This window comes from Helicoverpa armigera, chromosome 30 (assembly GCF_030705265.1).
Source record: "Helicoverpa armigera isolate CAAS_96S chromosome 30, ASM3070526v1, whole genome shotgun sequence".
Lineage (NCBI taxonomy): Eukaryota > Metazoa > Arthropoda > Insecta > Lepidoptera > Noctuidae > Helicoverpa > Helicoverpa armigera.
The window spans coordinates 1,447,504-1,469,192 of record NC_087149.1 but is presented as its reverse complement, the minus strand read 5'-3'; the positions used below and the strand labels follow the sequence as shown (position 1 = coordinate 1,469,192).

The 21,689-nt window shown below is 36.1% G+C and overlaps 1 protein-coding gene across 2 annotated transcripts; it reads right to left on the bottom strand.

The window, feature by feature from the left end:
- Positions 1-84: 84 nt before the first annotated feature.
- On the bottom strand, positions 85-18,778 carry LOC110380552 (uncharacterized). 2 transcript variants are annotated; one of them, XM_049848288.2, is made up of 5 exons: positions 18,458-18,778; positions 6,131-6,220; positions 3,825-3,913; positions 3,023-3,150; positions 85-1,632 (listed from the first exon to the last, which is right to left on the bottom strand). In XM_049848288.2, exons 1-5 carry the CDS (start codon positions 18,581-18,583, stop codon positions 1,493-1,495), a joined length of 573 nt encoding a protein of 190 aa, XP_049704245.2. In that variant the 5' UTR covers positions 18,584-18,778; the 3' UTR covers positions 85-1,492. The 2 variants fall into 2 exon arrangements, with proteins under 2 accessions (XP_049704245.2, XP_049704246.2); XM_049848289.2 differs by having other exon boundaries at positions 3,825-3,898; positions 18,458-18,777.
- Between the last annotated feature and the right edge of the window lie 2,911 nt (positions 18,779-21,689).

The following is a 21,689-nucleotide window of genomic DNA, read 5'->3' as shown; positions in this document are numbered from 1 at the left end:
ATGCACAGGTGATCTAAGACAGAGGTGACCAATAATCAACAACAGAGTTTTATGAAAATATCTTTATTTTCAAGTAATTTATCATACATAATACATTATTTTCTTACCTATAATAACTTAAATAATAATATAAATTAACCTAAAAGTTAAAATAAACGTTATAATCTCATTTAAAGCGTGCAATATTAACGTCTCATTTACAAGTGCGTGGATTAAAAATAATCAACAGAATTGATCGGCCACGGTGGCTGATCTCGTATAAGGAGACCTCGTATACCTCGTATGTAGGTATTATAGTGCACAAGCATCCTCGTATGTAGGTAGTATTTGCATAATCATAATTATTTAACATAGTTTAATTTAAAAAATATACAAGGAACTTCACATTTAATGCCTATTCACATAATATTATATAATAGTTATTCTTGGAGACAGACTCATTTATTATTATTCTTGGATTATTTACAGAGACTTGAATACATAACTAAACATAAAGTTAATAAAATTCTGATATTTGAAGAACAGCTTATGATACAGGATTCTTTTTTCAATCAACAATAATAGAATCCAATGTAACATATACACAAACCTTACCAAGCCATTTGTTCAAATCGGTGATTTGACAACTGAAAATGGTTCGGCTATCGTTGTACTTAAATGGTGTAACCCAGTGTAAGAGTAAACGAAAAAAAGACAATTTTATAAGCTCTGTTTTTGTTTAAAAACTTGAGAAAATAAACAATATGAAAAATTACATTTCGTCTATCATAGATTATTAAACATCAAAATTCCTATCTTTTTCTCGGAAATGCTTGAAAAATATAAATATGTATAAAATAAACGCCATTGAAAAATACCACAACATTTTTCATGAACTGGGAAGAACAGAATAATATAGAAAACATTCAAGTAGGTTTTCATATAGAAAATAATAATTTTATTACATGCTAACTAATGACATTGTCAGTATTGTACGCAAATAAAAAATAGTTTTTATAACTGTATTAATAAATATACATACATACATAACAGAGCTTTCTATTAGTGAAAGAATTTCTGGAATCCATCCAAGTCCCACTTCCAGAGAGTATCCAATAGGTACGCATAAACCCCTTTCTTTTCTTAGTTATCTATAAAAATCTTATCAAAAGACTCACTCAAATATTCGTTTGGTTTAGTTTTTTTTTATACATACATACGTCACGATAAATGCCGTGCCGTTTTCAATAAAAACTTTTTTATGGTGAGTCATAAACAGTTAAAAAAAAGTATCAATAAACTTAAAAAGCCATGCAGGTCCATTTTTGATCGACTTCCCAAAAAGGAAGCGGTCCTCAATTCCTCGGGTTAAATAACTGTCTGACCGTTTTCTGTTGCAGTTGATTATTTCTTGTTGTCAATTAGTATAAAAATATCCAAGAATCTTGTAGTGTAATATCCCTTGCAAACTGACAGCTGTCAACTGCATAAAACATTCAGTGCTCCTATATTATTAGGCGGACATCTTAGCTGCAGCGGCAGCGGCGGCCGCAGCAGCCTTCTTCTTGACGGCGAGGGCTGTCCTCTGTTTCGCTTGGATCTTCATTTTCTGGCTTTTTGAGAGTTTCCTCTTCTTTTGCTCGTTACTCGCAGCTGTGGGAAAGAAGAATTAATTTTAGAAAATAAAGCATATCTACAGACAATTTGTATGATTAGATTTTGCTGCTATAGAGTAGATTCTATATATTTGAGTTTTTTTTTTAATTGCCGCAAGAAGCTACAACAAAGCTTCTTATTTTGATACACCTTCATATTTTAATCAATTTTTTATATAACTACTCTCTAACTTTAACTCTATCGCGTTATCTATATATCTACCAAATGCCTGTCTATATTTACAAAATATCTTTAAAACTATATAAATGTACAGTTCCTTATCTAATTGAACCATGTCACTAAAGACCAAGTAAAAATCTTTATTGTAAAATTATTATTTCAAAAACATATTTATAGAAAACAAGAAATCAAAACATACATCTACATATTTTTAGCTCGCACGTTAAATTCCGACAAGCTCTTAGAAACGGTCGAGGGAGCAAATTAGTCCGAAACTTTATGTTTTCAACGGTCGTGAGTTATAGCTCTGTAAAACCTAAAAGTACCCGCACACTGTAGAAAAGCAGAATAGTTGGCCGATAGTTGACCCGATGTATAGCAATTTTTTTTTAAAGAAAATCCTGTTTCCAATGTAAGATTTCTGTCGGTCTGACCCGTGCTATAGCACCAGATCAGGTATACCTTATCTTTGTAATGTGCGTGATTCGAAGGGCACGATAAACTGTAGGTCCCGGCTGTCATTGAACATATTTAAAAGTCGTTGGGTAGTCAGTAAGTCTGACAACCACTCTTACAAAAGGGGTATTATGTTGCCCAGGAAACTGGTTTGAGGAGGTCAGATAGGCAGTCGCTCCTTGTGGCACACTGGTACTCAGCTGCATCCGGTTAGATTGGAAGCCGACCCCAACATAGTTGGGAAAAGGCTCCGGAGATGTAACGAACTATCGGCCGACTAAAAGTCTTCAGTGTGCGGGTACTCTGAAGCTATTCGTTTCGCGTAGTTAATATTAACGTCTATGTTGCACTTTGTCGAAGTTGTAATGAAAGGAATTTTGTTATGGCCATGTCGAATTTAGGATTTAGGGCGACTTCAATTTTGTCATGGAGTGTGCAACTTCCAGGAAGTAGATTAGATCTATTTAGAGAACTTGTGATATTTGCGCGGCTCTGAAGTTTGATTCCTTTAAACTATGTTCTTTTAACGACTACTACGACCTATTTCGGAATCATTTTCAGAGAGCAGCATGTTTACTCAACATTTCTGATCTTTTCGTCGCCAATACTTTGAAATGGCTTAACTTTTGTGCTATTAAACTACCAATTTTTACCTGACTACGCACCGAAAGAGACGCTAATCTGTTCATCAGTCTATGTATTTCATATTATACCTACATAAATAACGCTTCAAAAACTTAATCAAACAAACCTGCAGCCAACAGCTGTCGATTAGCGGCGGTGCGCGCTAGATCGCCGAGCGTGTTGGCGAGCGCGGCGCCGAGCCGAGCGCAGTCCGACCGCGCCGCACTGTGCGCGCGCAGAGCTAGTGTTGCCAGTCTGTAAAGGAGTGGAAGCTACTGTAGAATCATTTATTAATACGGTTTACTGCAAGGCGACTGAATTTTGTAGATAAATAGCTATTCACCTGCATCCGGCGAAAGTACATTATCGGACTAAATATTCGTTAGGTATAAAAAAACTCAGATTATTTCTAATACTAGTTGGGTACTTACTAAACCACCTCATTTTCTTAACATTTATTATCTTAATTATAAATGCGAAAAACAAAGGATGTAGGTAGTCTGTGTGTGGGTATGTTTGTTGCTCTTCCGCACAAAAACTACTGAATGAATTTTGATGAAACTTGGCAGTAAGCTAGCAACGGGTACAGGTTTATACCATATGCCAGAATCACATACATTCGTCTTTTTATCCCCGTGCGGCAAGTAGTTCCCTAGAACCACGGGCAGCAGAAAATAGTTCCCAACACAACTAAGTTACCTACTAAGGCCATCAAATAATTCCTCAACTTTTTTTTTAACGACGTCAAGAATCATCAAATGCCCCCTCCCGCTGTCGGTTAGCAGCGGTGAGGGAGTGTCAGACTCTTACTGACTAAACACCGTCGTGTTCCGTCGTAGGCCTTTTTTGTACCAGGACCGCGGTAACTCTTACGAACAATCCCGCAGCCCCGGCAGACTTTGGCCCTGTTGGCCCATTCAACCCCTCACCTGCCAGCCAAGTCATGCTGATCAGCATCCAGGTCGCAGGTCACCGTCGTCATGTTCTTGCCCTTCAGCGGCAGCTGGAACCAACGAGACTGTATCATAATATTGTGATTTCAAACGTTCTTAACTGGCAGGGAGTCTTGTTATTTGTAGAGGGAAAAAGTGGTGATCCTTCCTAATAATATTAGTATAGGTAAGTTACTTTTGCCTGAAAACATCTTGAGGAAACCTGGACTATAAAGTCTGTAATCACTAACCCGCATTGAGCAAGCGTGGTGATTAATGCTCAATCCTACTCCATGTGAGAGGAGGCCGCAGCTCAGCAGTGGGACGATAAAAAGGCTGTAACAGTACTTTTGCCTAATACAAATAGAAAGTAGCTATGCTCTCTATCGCGCCTAAATTTTTTGGATACCTAAACAGTCTAGGGAGCTTCACAATTTTTATCGAGTTGCCCGGGTTAAGCTGGATAGTGGTCTTCAGATAGTCAGTCGCTTTATGTAATAAAACTTTGGTTATATTTTGTAAACGGTTGGAAAAAGGACGATTCGTTATTGATGTTTTCATGATAATGTAAATCATCAAATGATCCCCCTTGCTGTGGGTGCAGCGTGAGGGAGTGTCAGATTCTTACTGACTAAAACCCACCATGTTCCTTCTGGAGCCTAACTATTTCGCAGATAAAATCCTTTTAACTTTTCGTCCATGAACTTAACATAAAAACATCAATGCGATCCAAAATTAACGCATGCAGTAAGTAAACCAATAAACACATTCGTACATTTGCATAACCATGACGATATTTACTCGTCCTAAATATAACCGGCAAAACTGATTTCATTTCGTATTTAGTGGCACACTGCAAACTTTTAGTCGGTCGACTGTTTGTTTGGGCTCATAAATCAGTAGGTATAAAGATGAATAATAGGTTCGCACATACGCAGGTAGGTAAATATGATCAGGTTTGACTTGACCATTGTCAGACCTAGGGGCACGATTTTGCTATTTTACTTAAGCGACATACGATTCACATCTGACTAAGATCCAATCACGACTTAATTACGATCGAAGCGTATGTGGCATTCCGCTATTTTTAAATAAACGTTTTTATCCGTTTCTGTGATTCAATAATGAATCATTTTGCCTGCAAATTATTTACGGTTGTAGAGCCAACTACCGTATAGGCCAAATGGCAGACCAATCGCAAACCAATGGAATGTCGTTGGAATACGATTGGTCTAATATTAGTAGCAGAATGCAACGACTTCAGTTCAATTTTGACATTATTAACTTAGCAGAATCGGGCCCCAGCCCGATTGAAAACTTTGATTGGAATCAAGATTTTCTTTAAAAATATATTTTTTCCCATTACAGGGCCTATTGTTGGCCGACTGTTTAGTCTCCAGTGTGTGCTCTTAGTGGAACTTTGAAATTATAAACATGGGTTTTGCGTCAGGGCGTCAAATTGTGTACGTTTTGGTTCGAAATTTAATGGTGTTTGTGAAGTACACAGCAGTGTTTAATTACGCCTGATTATGATGTGAATCATGAGTATTTTAGACATATTAAAACCCAGCCGTTTTTTTTAGAATTAACTATCCTACAAGATTTTTTTGAATTAGCTATCCGTAAAGTAATGGCAAAAATATTTCTCAAGGCGTTAAGGTTAACCATAAAAATAGTTGTAATCGTGAAAAATAGGTAATCGCCATCTGCCGAGCCTTTTCCCAACTATGTTGGGGTCGGCTTCCAGTCTAATCAGCCGAGTACGAGTGTGTTACTAGGAGCGACTGCCTATCTGACCTCCTCAACCCAGTTACCCAGGCAACCCAATACCCCTTGGTTGGATTGGTTGTCAGACGTACCAGCTTCTGACCACCCGTAACGACTGCCAAAGATGATCAAATGACAGCCGGGACCCACCACTTTATCTTGTCCTTCGAAAAACGGTCATTTGTAGCCAAGATATATTTACTTAGAAAAGTTACATTGAATCATCGAACCCGCTCATACTTGAGAGGTTGGTTCTTTACTTAGGCTACGATTAATGTAAGTCAATGTATAGTTATCGGCACGAATCTTGAGCTCTGACCTACATCTGCGCAGAAGTGATTTATTAGCAAAGAACCAATCCCGAGTGACGGCTATGACGCGATGCGCTGGCCAATCACCGCTTTAGCCGGTCCCCGCGCCTCACTTCATACCACAAAAGGGACCCAATAAATTTCTTCTGCGTAGGTGAAGGCCAGAGCTCAAGATTCGTGCCGATAACTATAACAAGGTATCCTCGGTATATAAATCTGTCTTACCTTAAAGCTTTGTGGGCATATCCCGAAGAGGTATCTGTCAAGCGTTTGTTTCAGTTCATCAGCGAACACCATGGCCGCTCCATCGTTGAGCTGTGAACAAATATATAGGTTAGCTGACGTTTATATTAGGTTGAAGATTGAAGGTATGTTTTGTATTGAATTTTCCTGGTGGTTGGTGAATATCTTGATACTTTTTCTTTCTTGCTAGAGTATTAGTAAATCTAATCTTAATATAATAAAGAGGAAACAAATATTTTTTCTTTGTCATCGAAATAACTGAACCCATCTGAAAAACTCTTTCATTGTTGTAAACCTACACTCTCCCCAAGTGATATAGGCTACATTTTATCCCGGTACGGGCAGTAGTTCCCACGGGACGCGAGTGAAACCGCTGGAAAACGGCGAGTCTACATTAAAATACACATGTGCTTTAAGCCAACTGCATACAAGATTAAGTTTTTATTTCGAAAATAAGTGTATTTAGACTATTTAGTTCATCTAGAATGGAATAGAATTTTGCAAATATTATGGTTACCTACCATACCAACGTAGTATTTTATTGTTTCTTGCAACAGTTTTGCGTTAACAAACTTTATAGATTGTTAATCTATTACGGAATATGAAATACGTGTTTTCTAGCTAATTGCTTCGGCAATCAACTCCGATATAAATAGACGATTACATGTATCGAAGCATAAACTGAAATACTCCATTGTTTCCGGGAAACGCCAATTAATAATTATGGGTAAAAATTAAGCATAGATAAACACATCATCATCTCCAGAGTATTTTCCCAACTATGTTTGGGGTCGGCATATGCAGCTGAGTACCAGTGTGCCACAAGGAGCGACTGCCTATCTGACCTCTTCAGTCCAGTTACCCGGGCAACCCAATACCCCTTGGTTAGACTGGTTGTCAGACTTACTGGCTTCTGACCACCCGTAACGACTGCCAAAGATATTCATTGACAGCCTATTAAGTAGGCATGTTAAAGTTTAATTTTAAATTCTCTGCTGGTACAGTCTGATTATTTCAGAAACTATTGAAGAGATTGTGATTGCCACATTTTTCTTGAGGATAATTTAGAATAGAGAATACCTAGACATATTTTTACCTATACCTACACTATACTCCCATCGGGCTATGAGAGCACTTGTGTCTGCGCAAAGTGCGTGCACTATAATAATATGTCCTGCGCAGCTGGCTGATCTCCTTATATGAGAACAGCCGCCGTAGCCGATAATCGGCTAGGAGGACATCATATAGGTACCTACACTATACATAGAAAATTTTAAGTAGTACAGGAAAACCAAAGGCAACAATTAGTTTCCAACTAATAATAATGTTACGTGTCCAATTCATTCATTAAACGAATAAACATACTTATTCACAGTTTCCTTTAGTTCGCTTTGATTAGTTAACGTAAACAGCTTTTGTGAAATACAAAACTTGTAAACAAAACTAGAAGATTAAAGACGTGTGTGTATGTAATGATAATTTTTCATTTATAACTTCAAAAGTGTTTTATCATCGACCTTTTGTCGTCCCACTGCTGGCCTCCTCTCACACAGAGACGGATTGAGCATTAATCACCACGCTTGCCCAATGCGGGTTGCTGATTTTACACTTTGTAGTCGAGGCGCCCAATCTTCTGGTTTATAATGTGTCAATTGGATATCAATTGAATCTCAATAGTAGTTTTAACCTTAGCGGTATTCTGCTACTAAGATTTTACCAATTGTTTTCCAATGACATACCATTGGACTGCTATTGGTTCACAGGTTTCCGCGAGATATTTTCCTTCACCTTTCATCAAACATTGGTGTCCAATCTATACTAATATTATAAAGCTGAAGAGTTTGTTTGTTTGTTTCTTTGTTTGAACGCGCTAATCTCAGGAACTACTGATCCGATTTGAAAATTTATTTCAGTGTTAGATAGCCCATTTATCGAGGAAGGCTATAGGCTACTTTTTATCCCGGTACGGGAAGTAGTTCCCACGTAATGCGGGTGAAACCGCTGGCAGAAGCTAGTCCAATATATACAGATAGTACATACAAACGGAATTTTATTGCGGGTATGGTGCTTTACCACTACTTCAAAAGTGTTTTGCTTTAAATTCTGTGCTTTACTTAGGTATTCTGTTAAAGAAAGAAACAAACTATTTTTAATTTGTTATTGTATTATTTTTAACAACGCGGGATGCGTTGGGCGTCTATTGTCTATTCTCAAAGCATGAACGTGATTCATTCATGTAGAGTTTTTTTGTTTATAGAAATCTAATTTTAATCCTCGCGTGTATTATTTAAAGATAACAAGTTTTTTTTTAGTTTTTGCCAATCTATCTATACTAATATAATAAAGAGGAATATTTATTTGTTTGTTTGTAAGGCTCCGAAACTATAGGAATTATTTGAAAAATTATTTCACTGTTGGAAGGCTACACTCGTCCCGAGTAACATAGGCTATATTTTATCCTGTTAAGGGCAGTAGTTCCCACGGGACGTGAGTGAAACCGCGGGAAATCGGTTAGGTTGTATTACTAGGCGAAACTATTACTTACGCCAATCTACAAACACACACGACATTAACAAACTGTCAACACTTTGGAACATGAAAATATTATAAATTCAATTTACAAAAATAATAGTAGAATTAATAAAAACTGCGTAACAAAAATATATTTCTAGAAGAATGCAACATTAGTAGAAAATTATTACTGACAGGTGGCAACACAGACTTTATTTTTTAAACGAACGAATAATGAACCAAAGTAATAACACATACGTACATACCATAGACAAAAAATAAATAGGTTTTATGCACGGAGGAAGGAAAGATAGCGGAGATGCCATAAGGAAGGTAGGTCAGGTCCCTTGTTGTAGCTCAAACAACGCACGGTAGCCGTGATCAGTTACTAGAACTAACGAGGCGTTCTGGTTCCTTGTCAAATTGTTGACTGATTGGAGATTTTATTTTGAATATAAATGGCGGGTTCTAAAGAAAGAGTGTAAGGGCGGAGCTAGTAACGTGCCTCGTCCCCCTCGCCCCGCATGTTGTCGCGCTACTTTCTTAGGAGATTTTGCGTTATGACATCTCCGCTAGTCATTTTGTTCTCTATGGTTATATATGTTATGACTAGTTTTTTCAGCTTTCTAGCTGTTAACAGCATTTTTAGCACTGTTTACACTATAAATCTCTAACTTCAAAGACTAATTGTATATTGCGGAAGTGTGTGTTCAAAGTGAACAGCTTTTAAATTAATATTTTTGCGAAATTTTGGCAGTTGAGGCAATCTATCATGTTTTTGTTTCCCGGCTAAGTGCCAGGATTTGCTAGGCTGAAAGTCGCAGGAGTGGTGTGCGTATTTGTAGAAAAACTTGCATTATCATTCATTTTAAATGCAAGGAGCTGAATAAAATAGATAAAAAATCGCTATGTTTGCGGTTATAATACCTAAACCTTGTCTGTACCTATAAAGCACCGATTAGCACCGAAGCTACTGACCGAATTGTAAAATTCTTTCACTATAGGAAAGCTACACTCTTCCCGAGTAACATAGGCTATATTTTATCCCGGTACGGGCAGTAGTTCCCACGGGACGCGGTTGAAAAAGCGAGAAAACGGCTAGTTATAACATAAAATATATTTTCTCCGATTTCATTTATATTTTGGCTACAAACTCAGATTTAAGGTGCATATTTTTTGATCTTCATAATGCAAAGTGCATCGCCCTTCACACGATGTTGTTTATTTTAAACACAGATGTCTTATTGATTGTTATAGATAGTCTGTGACGCTGGTGCCAAAGTGTTCATTCATTGTTTTCTTCAGGTATTTTTAAAAATCTGATAGGTATTTTCACCCACGTCTTGAGGGAATAATTTTACTCTTGGTACGTAATATTGAAGTAGGTATATTTCTCGTTATACTTTTTGTCATTACTTAATGTGGATTCCTTTAACCTATCTCCTTATAAATGATGTCATACAATCTTTAATAACAAAACAACGAGAGATCGGTTATAGCAATCCGTTAGGCTTGTTACATATTTTAAGGATATGGAGGAAATTGTGTCTTTGTGAGTAAGGAATAGATTTATCAAATGATGTAAGTAGTCCAATCAAATTCAACTATTTCATAAACTTTCACGTATTTCTAAATAATTTTTCCCCAAAATCTAATTAATTTTCCCCCCATTTTTATAAAGCACAACCTTGACAGCGCTCTATATTAGCTTTTATATTTTATATAAATACTACGCACAGGTATAACTCATACAGCCAATAAAATGATAACCCGCCTCTCGATAATGTTCGTACGATATTTTATGCTGGCAACTCGCCAACATGGCGCGAATATATGGTCGCTATTAGAAAATGTAACAGTTGTCTGTACGTAGTTAGTTTGTAATGTTGCAGCGATTTGGGGGCAGACCTCGAATTGACCAGAGTCAATAAAAAGGCTAGATTATATCTGGGTATTTTTTAAACAGTAAAATTGTCATTAAGATCACATCTTGGGTCGAGGCCTTAGCAAAATTGTACAATGAGAATTGAGAATAGTAAACATAATCAAAAATTGTTTTTTTTTTTGACTTGGTAAAGCATCTTTAAAATAATTTTAATTCACTTTCATTTGTAATTTTGACGAGAAAAATCTGGGACGCCATAGTTCGCATTTTCTTATAAATTGCATAGAAAGAAGTCAGAAAGTCTGACAACCCACCAGTCTCACGAAGGTGTTGCCCGGGTAACTGGGTTGAGGAGGTCAGATAGGCAGTCGCTCCTTGTAGCACACTGGTACTCAGCTGCATCCGGTTAGACTGGAAGCCAACCCCAACATGGTTATGAGAAGGCGCAGAAGATGATGATGATACTTGCCGCCTATTGGTAAAATCGGCGATTGCACTAACCGAATTAAAAAGTATAGTATTGAATAACCGTATTTTGAATCTTTTGCTAATTGACGTCGGGTCTCGTCAATGTCTAGTCTTTGAAAAAACATTGGCACTATAATTACCTACTCTTTTAAACGTATCCAAACACATTTCGTCTGGTAGTCGCTTTTTTATAACTTTTTTGTTTACTTTTTGCTATTTGTTTATTTTTGCATATGTTTTGCTATTACTGAACTGAGACAAAATCGTTATTTTTCCAGTAAAACAGTCGTAGGTTTTATAAATGCATCGTATTCATGACTAGCGTCCACCTGCAACCTGTAAAAGGTTGCCTATTGAATTTCTCGATAATTTTATTGAGCTCTCTCTATTCCCGGTGGCTGCCATTAAAAATAATCTCACCAGTAGCATTTTTTTTAACCCGCCTTAGAGAAGGTTCATATCAGACGGAACATGCGTCGCGTACCTATTATCCAAACTCACACACTCCTAACCGATGAGGCGTTGGTGCGTCGATATACATACATTTATGATACGCTCGACGCATTTTCCATTTTTTTTTTAACGACGTCAAAAATCATCGAATGACCCCTCCCGCTGTGGGTTAGCAGCGGTGAGGGAGTGTCAGACTCTTACTGACTAAAAACCGTCGTGTTCCGTCGTAGGCCTTTTATGTACCAGGGCCGCGGTAACTCGCGCGAACCATCCCGCAGCCCCGGCAGGAACATTCACGCAGCCCCGGCAGCAGTTATGAACCTTCCCTTAATATACATACTAATTACTCACCTCCCGTGAGTTTATGATTTCTCGACAATTGGGATCATACCTACATCTACATACAAACAAATCTTATAAGGAACGCACAAATTTTTACAGCCCTCAAAAAATTCCTTCTCATAATTTAGCACATTTTACGTAATACCACGGCAGCTACTGACTCATGTATCAAAGCCCACGTGGATATTAGACGATCAAATGAGCGCATCACACAATTTATACGGTTTTAGAACTGGACATATCCGAAGGTGACAGTATTTACGATTCCAGCCGGAAATTGGCACAGATATGTGTTATAGGAAGATTATAGACGCAGGTGGGAAAAGTTTAGAATTTAGAAATGTATGGGTATGGATATTTAATAAGTAGCTAGGTTGCTTTCTTTATTTATTTACAACTAGCAACCCGCTCCGGCTTCGCACGGGATAACAGTATTTCCCCACTATTTAATGTATGTTATTATACATATAAAACTTCCTCTTTAATCATTATATCTATAAAAAAAACTGCATGAAAATTGATAGCGTAGTTTTGAAGATTTAAGTGCACAAAGAGACATAGGGACAGAAAAAGCGACTTAGTGATTTCAAACCTGTAATGTAATCTTAAAAAAAAACTATATTTATATTTACTTAAAAAAAAAAACTTAAAACTAATAATGTGTGTCGAAAAATTGGATATGGATCAGTTACGAGACGAACTAACTAGGCGTTCGGGTTCTTTTAGACATCTGACAACTAGGTATTTTTGGTATTAAAAAAATGGACAGATCCAAAGAAGGTTTGCAAGGGAGGAGCTAGTAACGTTCCTCGTCCCTCGGACACCCGCATGTTGTCGCGCTACTTTCTTAGGAGATTTTGCGTTATGACATCTCCAATAGTCATTTTTTTCTCCGTAGTTATTACACAATATTCTACTATCCGTACGTTTGAGAAGTCATAACTATTTTGAAATACTTACCACAAATTGTACGAAAAATAACAAATAACACAGATATTTATTAATAAAAAAATATTGGCGCGAAATAAAAACTAGATTTTAAGAGCTTGTCGTTTTTTGAACGCCTTGAAACATCTTAATGTTATGCATTCTTTCTTTCATGATTTTCAGTTTTCAGTGTTTGTAAATAAGTAGGTAATATGTAACGTCGAAATTTTGACAGACGCATTATTTTAGTTTTTTGGCAGATCATTTTAATTTTTGGTAGAAGAAGGCTAGTTTTACTTTTGTAGTCGAATACCTAACTTTTAGCAATGTTTTGTCTATGGACAAAATGAACTACTGCACATGCGTGAAACGTCAAATTGTGGACTTCGGAGGGGCGATATGACGCTGCGGGTTGTTCGAAAGAGATACCGCGGCTCTGGTACATACGCGGCCTACGACGGAACACGACGGTGTTTAGTCAGTAAGAGTCTGACACTCCCTCGCCGCGCGTAACCCACAGCGGGAGGGGGCATTTGATGATTTTTGACGTCGAAAAAAAAAAAGGGGCGATTTGACGGAGTAACTATTAGGATGAATGTTGAATGCTGAACCCGGAAATTCAAATATAAAATTGTTTTCTGACGTTTTATCTAAATGTGTTGTTAACATTTGATTTGAGGCGTTGTAGCGCTAATAATATCTATAACTCAAAGCAATTTTTGATCTTGTTTAAGTACGAGAGTTCTTACAATTCAAATCGATTAAGTATTATTTTAATTGTAATAACTTTCATTACATTTCATTTTATTTCGAATATTATTTATCTGATTACATTTGAATATTAAAAATCATTTACAAACCGTCAATTCATTAAAATCATTTTGTCGCGTTTCAAGAGAACCAGCGCGTTGCACATTTACAGAAACTCAAGTGTTTTGGCAGCCAACTGAAATGATTTCATTCAATGCTAACAACCTATGTTATGTATATCGGAGCAGATAAAACAATCTTCAAGATATTAAAAGCTTTGCAGTTCAAATATAACTTGGTTTATGTTATGGGTAATATCAAAATAAATTGTACAGTCACCAAAATGAAACAAAATTGAATGTCGTTACAAAAATGCAGAGTGTTATAAAAAGGAAACAAAAAGGAACTAATAGGTAGTACAATTTGATAAATATACATAAATGTATAGAAGTTAATTATGTAGGTACCTACTGTTGATGTTATTATGAAAATCTGGTGAATTTAGTTTTGGTTATTTTTATTCCATTATGAAAGAGCTCGTGGCTAATTAAAAATAACCGATCTGTCCGTGGTTTTTCAATTTGAGATTAACTTCAAAATTCAATCTTCAATCTCTCATAAGGTTAAGCAACTTTGTTCATTTTTGCGAACGCAGGATAAATTGGTGGTTCCCTGCCGTCATTTGAACACCTTTACCCTAACAGTCTTTACTGGAAGTTAGAAGGCGGAACATCAGCTGTCATCCACTTTTACAAAGGGTGTCGTTGACCGTGCGACTGTCTGGGGCCCGATTCTCCTAAGTTAATAATGTCAAAATCGAATAGAAATCGAATCGCAATATCAGTTTTAACCATATCAGGCATTCTGCTACTAATAAAAGACCAATCGTATTCGATTGACATTTGATTGATGTGCGATTGGTCTGCTATTTTGGTGATTTTGGTCAATACGGTAGTTTGCTGTACAATCATTTTGCAATCGTAAATCATTTGCAGACAAAATGATTCATTATTGAATGACAGAAAAGGATAAAAACGTTTATTTCAAAGAAAAAATAGTGGAATGCCACATACGCTTCAATCGTAATCGAGTCGGGATTGGATATCAGTCGAATCGAGTCGAACGTGAATTGTTAGTTGCTTAAGTAAAATTAGGAGAATCGGGCCCCTGTAGTCTCAGTAATAAATATCATAAATGTAATATTTAAGACAGCACAGACAAAGTCTAGAAAACAACAACTTTATTGTAATAACGTCATTTCATACAAAAATAAAATAATAATGGCGGTTTGCGGTTTATTTTTGAGTTTTATTATCATTGAAAGAACGTCACGCTACAGATTATTAATTCCCTCGTAAAAAGCTTGTGCGCTATTAAATTGGGTGAATTTATAGGAGGAAAGTTGTTGATAGATACACGAAACATTAGATATATAGTATTTTTTATGTAGTACCTAAGTTAACCTAGGCTGCAGGATTGTTCGCGCGAGTTACCGCGGCGCTGGTACATAAAGGACTCAAGGAACATGGTGGGGTTTAGTCAGTAAGAGTCTGACACTCCCTCACGCTGCTAACTCACAGCGGGAGATCATAATATGATGATTTCGCAAAAAAAACAATTGACAAATACTATATTGACATAATATTGACAAATCAAACCAGAGACTCAGCTTTTACCAAGTTCTAACAAATGTAACACGGGATGACCATGAAACCGGTTGCAAAACGTCATCCGTGCAATATGAGGACCATCAAACAATGACCACGATCCTCAGTCAAAAGCCACCTCGCAGCGTAACACGACGCCGACACTTCGTGTGCATTAGTTTTTAAGTTGTTTATATAAAATATGTATTAGTATATTATTTTTAATGTTATAATATTTATGTATAGTGTTTGCTATGGGCCTTGATGCCTGATTTAAATAAATAAATAAAAGGGAAAGACTTCTGAGAGAGAGAAAACTCAAAATCATTTATTCAAACTTGGCTGCAAAATTTTTTGAATGTCAAAATTTAGAAAAGACAGCCCCCAAAACGCCCACCCTTCGCCCACTTCGTACTTATGTGTTTTTGCTGGTCAGTTATCGACGCAGCAGTTTTGAAAATTTTGATTTTTTCAGCTACTTTTGAAGCTAAAACTACGAAAAAAACACGTGTAGGAAAACCTTCAACATGTTTGCAGTTGAAATCTTATATAAGTTTCGCAATAAAATCTAAGAATCGTAAAAATTAATAACATCTTCTGGCCGTCGTTGTCGGATCATTTGTTAAATTTATGAATAGCTGTTTTTTTCCTTCGCTTTTATTCAATGGTGAATCATATCATAATACTATGTTATAAGAGTGTTCTGATTCAGACTATTATTATATAATTCTACTATAATATTTTAAACTAGCCGTTTTCCCGCGGTTTTAGCGGCGTCCCGTGGGAACTACTGCCCGCACCGGAATAGAATATAGCCTATGTTACACGGGAAGTTAATTTTCAAATTGCTTCAGTAGTTTCGGAGCCCTTGGGGTATAAACAAATTACGTTTCCTCTTTGTTATGTTAGTAAAGAAGTGTAGATTTTGTATCTGCACGCAAAATCGCTCCTTGCAATGAAAAGAGAATTAAGACTCAATAATTCAGCCTCGTGCGTCACAGTATCAAGCCAAAAGACAAGAAAATACCTACTCTAATAATATAAAGAGCTAAAAATAACAATTAAAATTACTCATTTTGTATGTTTTGTGCACCAAACTTGCATTTGACACTCCCACTCGAAGTTTGTTCATATCTATACTTATATTATACCTACAATGGAACCATTTATTTAAGTACTCCAAAGGCTTCAAAACTACTGAACCGATTTGAAAAATTATTTCATTATTCGAAGCTACACTGTTCCCGAATAACATAGGCTATATTTTATCCCGGTACAGGTGTAGTTCCCACAGGACGAGGTGGAAACCGCGGGGAATAGGCTAGTAAGAAATAATATAAACATTAACTTTTTCGTAGCAATTTTGTTTAGTTCAACGTCAATCAAATAAAAATTAAATACTTTATTTATTTATTTTTTATTTTATTTTTTTTATATACGTTGCTTTTTTATTAATTACAATACTAATAGTAAAAATTAGTAAGCGATTAGTGGAGTCCACTTGTGACCAAAGGGCTGGCCTATACTTCGGTCAAAGGATATGCATTGCCATCCAGCGTGGCAATGCAGCCAGCCTTTTGGGCACGATCCCCGCTGACAGCGATGCGGATGAATATTTTGATACCTAGTTTTAATATTTCCCTATAATAAGAACATTTTGTAAAACTATTGAATAAAATTATTGATAAACTCGATTAAAAATACTTTATCAATGTCGAAATATGCATTTAAAGCATAGACTAGACATGTTATGAAAATAGTCAAACTTCAAAAGTATTCATAAAAAAAACTATACGTTCATCTGTCAACGGGATATTTCGAAAATAATATAATGTTATGTGTGTTATATTTTTGGCTATAAGTTTGGTTTCTTGTGCCAGAGAGAAGAACTAGCAAAAAATATAGTTTTTCATTAGTATTATTGAATAAAAATACTTAAAGCACTGTTTGAAGGTTTTTTTTTTCAAAATAAAATGTGTCTTAATAACAAACACAATATGATTGTAGAGCACACTACCGTATAGACCAAATGGCAGACCAATCGCAAACCAATCAAATGTCATTATACTACGATTGGTCTTATATTAGTGGCAGAATGCCCGCTAAGGTTAAAACTGCTATTGCGATTGCTATGAATTTCTATTAAATGTTGACATAATTAACTTAACAGAATCGGGCCCCTGCTCTAGCTGTAAAAAGAAGGCTTAATAAGTACACAAAACTGATCACTATAATATTCATATTTTTTAACAATTATTCACAAGAGCTGGTGGTACAAGAGCGCGGATCAAGCTTATGCAGCGTTCGCGTTGATCTCATCTCCCGAGCCTTTTCCCAACTATGTTGGGGTTGGCTTCCAGTCTAAACGGATGCAGCTGAGTACCAGTGTTTTACATGGAGCGACTATTTGACCTCCTCAACCCAGTTACCCGGGCAACCCAACAGCCAATAGCCCCTTAGTAAGATCGGTTGTCAGACTATCTGGCTTCACGTATTGAGAAAAGTGTGTTTTATTTCTTTTCATAATGTCATGTCTATGCTTATGCATATGCCGACATTGATAAAGTATTTAATTTTAAGTTGATTGACGTTTAACTAAACAAACTTCAAAATTGTAACGAAAAGATTTGTGTGTTTATCTTATTTTTTATACTTTTCCTGTTTTCCCCCGCGTCCCGTGGGGGAAACTGGGGGAAAACAGGAAAGATTTTTTTTTCACTACTGCCCGTACCGGGATAAAATATAGCCTATGTTACTCGGGAAGACTGTAGCTTTCCAACAGTGAAAGAATTTTTACACCCGGACCAGTTTTTTTTATTGTATCCATTAAAAACAAACAAAAATACAAATTCCTCTTTATAATATTATATTATAGATTGGTGAGTATTACAGAAATATTTTTGAATATTTCGTAGCACCTATTAAAAACTTTATTTCATAAAGCAATGTCACCAGTAATTGGGTCATAAATAAGGTTTATTTTCTCACACATGATGATTATAAAAGTTTATAGAAAACAGTGTTTCATGTCTTTATAGTGTTTCTTAAGATTTTTGTGATATTTTGTTACTTGAAAAAGAGAAAAAAATATTTATAACTGTAGCATTACTTTTTCATTTTTTTTTTATTAAAAAAAGTAAAAAATAAATGTCAGTAGGTTTTAATAAGCAAAAATGTTTTTCTGTGTATTTTACAAAATTGTTATTTATATTTATTCAAAGTAATATCAAATTTAATACACTTAATTAATAAATAAGAAAATTAATAAAATGCCTTCATAAAAAAACAATATAGTTTTTTAATAAACAAAATAAAAAAAACTTTTACCTTCCTCGGAGTTTTAAGTTCAGCTGCAAAATCTGTCTTATTCTCATTCAACTTCGCATTACTTTCAACGAACAAACACAAAAAAAATACTGTCACTATAACTTTTGCTGTATTTACTGACTCCATATTTATAGTCCAAAATATTTTTTAAAGTCCAAAATAAAACTAAAGACACAGTTTTAAAAAGTCACTTGCAACCAATCAATCAATTAATTATTTTATTCGGGTCGTGTATCCGATTTTTTAGTTTGACGTAAAAAATGGCGGGGATGCCAAATGTCAAATCGGTTTGGCGGTTTCCAGACGACTGGAAGTTATTACAAGCAGACTGCAAGACGCGACTAAATTTAGATATTTTAGAATATCGACGGGGCGTTTGGCTGTGGGAATTATTTTTTGGCAAAGATTTTTGGTGAATGCATATTTAATAAATAATTTATTTATTGCATATTTTACGTTTAATGAATCGTAAGATTTTTTTTGGGAAGATCTTCATAGGCATCAGAAGTTTAAAATATTTTAATATATTCACGTCCTAAAATGTATTCACATATTCTTAATACATTAACTGCTGATTACTAAAAGCTCTTTAACGTGTTCTTTTTTGTCAAAAATATTTATTTGATATTAATTTTTTTATATAATTTACTGTCATACAAATGCTATCCTGATAATACAATAGAACAAATTAGCCTTTTTGGCAGTCGGGTAAAAGTAATTAATCATTCTATTAAGTATATAGTATCGACTTTCTTCTTCTTTCTCAGAAATAAAGGGTTTGTTACACGACAGAGAGAGTTACAGGGTTTTAGCGACTTTTCTAAGATTTTGATTCATTATGATTTCAAGATTGTTAATGCTTTTTTGCTTTGGCGGTAAATAAAGCTCTGTTTACACAACTAAAAAGAAAATGGCTACGGGTGGTTATTAAACCTGTGTTGTACCTAGCCAAGGTAAATAATATAAGGATTGGTTCATAATGAAACCAGGATAACTGTTACGGCAGGGTAGTGAGAGAACCAGTGTTATCGGGTTGCCCAGGTAACTGGGTTGAGGAGGACAGATAAGCCGTCGCACCTTGTATCACACTAGTACTCAGCTGCATCCGGTTATTACACTGGAAGTTGACCCTAACATAGTTGGGAAAAGGCTAAGCAGATGATATCACCCAGGTAGTGATTAGTGTAGCCCCGGTAATCGGTTAAGTAGTTTCGGCGCTTTTACAGTAAAACTCTTTAAAATATAAGTAAGTAGCTTTCGAATAAAAAATAATCCCAACTCCGGACTCCATTTTGGAATCATCCTAATATTGGCGCGAAAAACCACAGACAGTAAAAAAATATTTATCGTTACCGTGTCGATCGATAAAACAATGTGAAAATCGAATAAAATCGATGACATCAAAGTTTTATCGAGTTTTAGTCGATAAATAAAACTTGAAAATAAACTCTGGCAGGATACATTGTTTACCCGTATCTTTTGATATTAAAAACTTTGATGTTCGCAAAGGAAATGGCTGTGCGAAGACAGACACTATAGGTATATATCTACGTCCCATGTGGGAACTACTGCCCGTACCGGGATAAAATATAGCCTATGACTATGTTACTCGGAAAGTAAAATGTAGCTTTCCAACAGTGTAATAATTTATCAAATCAGTTGAGTTTCAAAGTTGAGGCTATATTTTATCCCGTTACTAGTTAATAGTTCCCATGGAACGAGGTTGAAAAAAATCGGCTGGTGGTCAATTTATCGACAGGTGCGGCTGTCATATACCTAGTCACGAGAAATCGGGACAAAATTACACTAAATTATATTTTACTCAGATTATGTACTAAATAATATCTATTTGACAATATAAAATGCTACTTAATTAGTTTGACATTTACTAAATGTTCATTTCCTTTAGATTGTAGAAAAATATCCTAATCTTTTACATCCCCGATGACTAGGTAATTTTTGAAACTGTCATAGAGAATTAAACGCCTCGCAGAATAAATCATATCATCTGCAGATTCATGACTGTGTCAAATGATTAATAATTAGTTTTGTAAGAATTAGGAGAAAGAAATATATCATTATAAAGGATCACTTCGTTATCCATCCTTCTGTCATTTTGTATATACATACAGATAAGCATTCGCATATAAGGAGATCAGCTGCACAGGACATACATATAGTGCACGAGCATTTGCTTGGACTGCGGTGCACTCACTATTCCTTCACTCTCATAGCACGATGGGACGACAATCCGACACCACCGGAGAAAGATCACAAGCAGGACCGTAATTAACGTGCTTTCCGATGCACGGGTGTATCTCCAATTACCAAACTCCGGGCTGCTTTGTGAAAGTTTCTAAGAAAACTTTCCATCACAGCAAAACTAACGCCTATTTTCCCACATTTCCCAAAAAAGAATGTTGTACAAACATCTAGTTTTATGCCTAAAACATTTGCTAGTGATTATCGTGAAAATGGCGGGTTTATGTGGCAGAATACGAGCGTTTGACGAACCACAGCCGCGGTCTGCGTGTTCTTAGACGTAGACCATAGAGGAAGGAAAGTTAGTGGAGATGACATAAGGAAGGTAGGTCAGGCTTTAGAAGGAACATGCTAGGTTTTAGTCTGTAAGAGTCTGACACTCTGTGGGTGCAACGTGAGTGGTCATTTGATGATTTTCCATAAAAAACGGCAGGTTAAGTGGTCTTTTAGGAGGTCAAGCAACGTACGGAAGGCATGATCAGTTACCAGAACTAATGAGGCGTTCGGGTTCCTTGTCAGATCCAAACTAAGATGTCAAAGTTTGGTCTTGATTAGGGATTTTTTTAAAAGAAATATCCATAAGGATTTAATTTTCACAATTTACATACTAAAATAAGTAAAGATTAAAAGTTATTCTTCTAAAAAAAAACGTAAAAGCGTCAAAAAATTCGTCCCCATCGCTGTCGACTGGGAGCGTACCCAAGAGGCTGGCAGCATTACCTCTTTGGATGGCCATGCTGATCCTTTTCCGTAATAGCCAGCCTTTTGGTCACGAGAAGTGTCATCCAATTTGGTGATTTTATTTTGTTTTTAAGGGCGGAGCTAGTAACATTCCTCGTCCCCCTCGCCCCGCATGTTGTCGCGCTACTTTCTTAGAAGATTTTGCGTTATGACATCTCCGCTAGTCATTTAGTTCGCCATGGGTTTGTATATCTGTGTTCCTAGGCGTTTACTGTTGTTTCAGATTGTG

What these genes read in the sequence shown, in the direction of transcription:
- LOC110380552 (XM_049848288.2), bottom strand. Translation starts at nt 18,583, where the DNA reads ATGGAGTCAGTAAATACAGCAAAAGTTATAGTGACAGTATTTTTTTTG. An exon ending in TATGCCCACAAAGCTTTAAG is followed by an intron (nt 3,914 to 6,130) that starts GTAAGACAGATT and finishes ATTATGATACAG; the next exon opens with TCTCGTTGGTTCCAGCTGCC. An exon ending in TCGACAGCTGTTGGCTGCAG is followed by an intron (nt 1,633 to 3,022) that starts GTTTGTTTGATT and finishes TCTTTCCCACAG; the next exon opens with CTGCGAGTAACGAGCAAAAG.